This window comes from Cynara cardunculus, unplaced genomic scaffold, assembly GCF_001531365.2.
Source record: "Cynara cardunculus var. scolymus isolate 2C unplaced genomic scaffold, CcrdV1 Un_Scaffold_12299, whole genome shotgun sequence".
Taxonomy (NCBI): domain Eukaryota; kingdom Viridiplantae; phylum Streptophyta; class Magnoliopsida; order Asterales; family Asteraceae; genus Cynara; species Cynara cardunculus.
This window is the reverse complement of record NW_020207509.1, coordinates 90-1,547: the sequence shown is the minus strand read 5'-3', so window position 1 is coordinate 1,547 and position 1,458 is coordinate 90. Positions and strand designations below refer to the sequence as shown.

The 1,458-nt window shown below is 37.7% G+C and overlaps 1 protein-coding gene across 1 annotated transcript; it reads left to right on the top strand.

The window, feature by feature from the left end:
* Positions 1 to 629: 629 nt before the first annotated feature.
* On the top strand, positions 630 to 1,248 carry LOC112505572 (cytochrome P450 CYP72A219-like; the record flags this gene model as incomplete). The annotated part of the gene is made up of 2 exons (XM_025109461.1): positions 630 to 850; positions 1,004 to 1,248. Coding segments are annotated over 2 exons (466 nt in total), but the record flags the coding sequence as incomplete, so codon positions are not given.
* Positions 1,249 to 1,458: the final 210 nt, after the last annotated feature.

Sequence of the window (1,458 nt, the reverse complement as noted above, 5' to 3'; positions counted from 1 at the left end):
CTCTCTATATATATATATATATATATATATATATATATATATGCAAAAGATCATATGAAAAGAAGAATTAAAATAAGAAGCATAAGAAATGATCTGGACCTTTGATCACTTTTAGTCTCAAACTTACCCATCAATCAAGCTTAATATGGGGATTGGTCCGATGCATCTCATCCTAATGTGCATCCAATGTGGAGATCCTTTCTTACGCTTTTCATCTTAACTCTTATTCTCACCCGAACCCAACCCTATACATATATAGGTGAATGATCGTGTGAGAAAAAAAGTTAAGTCAGAAGCGTAAAAAGAGATCTGAACTCTTAATCACTTTTAATCTCATGCCTACCCGTGAATTGTGCTTTAGAAGGGACCTGATTGATCGATCTGGTGCATCTTAGTGCACTTTATTAGTGTTGACATTTAATTAGGATTGATCCAAGGGTAGAGATTTCTTCTTGCGATTCTCACTATAATTTCTCTTCTCACCGGAACTCAATTATACATACATACATATATATACATATATATATATATATATATAGACTTGAGATCATATGAGACCAGTCTGTTTTCGTGTTACCCGTTGCATTCGCTAAGAACACTCTTTCACCCATCTTTTATTGGGTTTGTAGGTAAGATTTTCTTTGCATGGTTTGGACCAGTGCCGACGGTGCATGTTATTGATCTGGATGTTGTTAGGGACATCTTATCCCGAATGAACGAGTTTCAAAAGCCCAGAAAGAACAATCCTTATGTTAAGATACTATCAACGGGCATAATCGACTATGAAGGAGAGAAATGGTCAAAACATCGAAAGATCATCAACCCGACTTTCCATGCCGAGAAATTGAAGGTTTGAAACGGTTATTATGAAGTTAATTTATTTCTTGAGTTCAATAACTGTGAGTTGTGATCATGGAACCATGAAGCAATGACCCGTATCACCATAGTATGCCCCAACTTAGACGCGCCCTTGATGGTTTGTGTTTTGATCTGTTTGATGTAGTTGATGGTGCCGGCTATGTGTTTGAGTTGTTGTGAGATGATAAAGAGGTGGGAGACGATGTTTTCAAACGAGAAGTCGCTCGAGTTGGATGTTTTTGCTCATCTTCAAAAGTTAACTGGCGATGTAATTTCACGTACTGCATTTGGTAGTAGCTATGAGGAAGGAGTACGGATTTTCGACCTTCAGAACGAGCTTGGTTCAATATTGATGCATTCTATACAATCCTTGTACATTCCTGGATCAAGGTAGAAGTTATCATCAGTCTACCTTTTTTGTTTCGTTAGATAGATACATAGAGAGAGTGGTTCAAACGAAAACAATAACTAAATAAAAGAATACGAAACTGGTTAAATCACATGTGATTTTACAGTAACGGTCAACGCAAGGGTGTGCGGGCGACATGGCCCGCGACCTCAGCTAGCGGCCAAAGTCGCGTGAATCACATGTAATTTTAC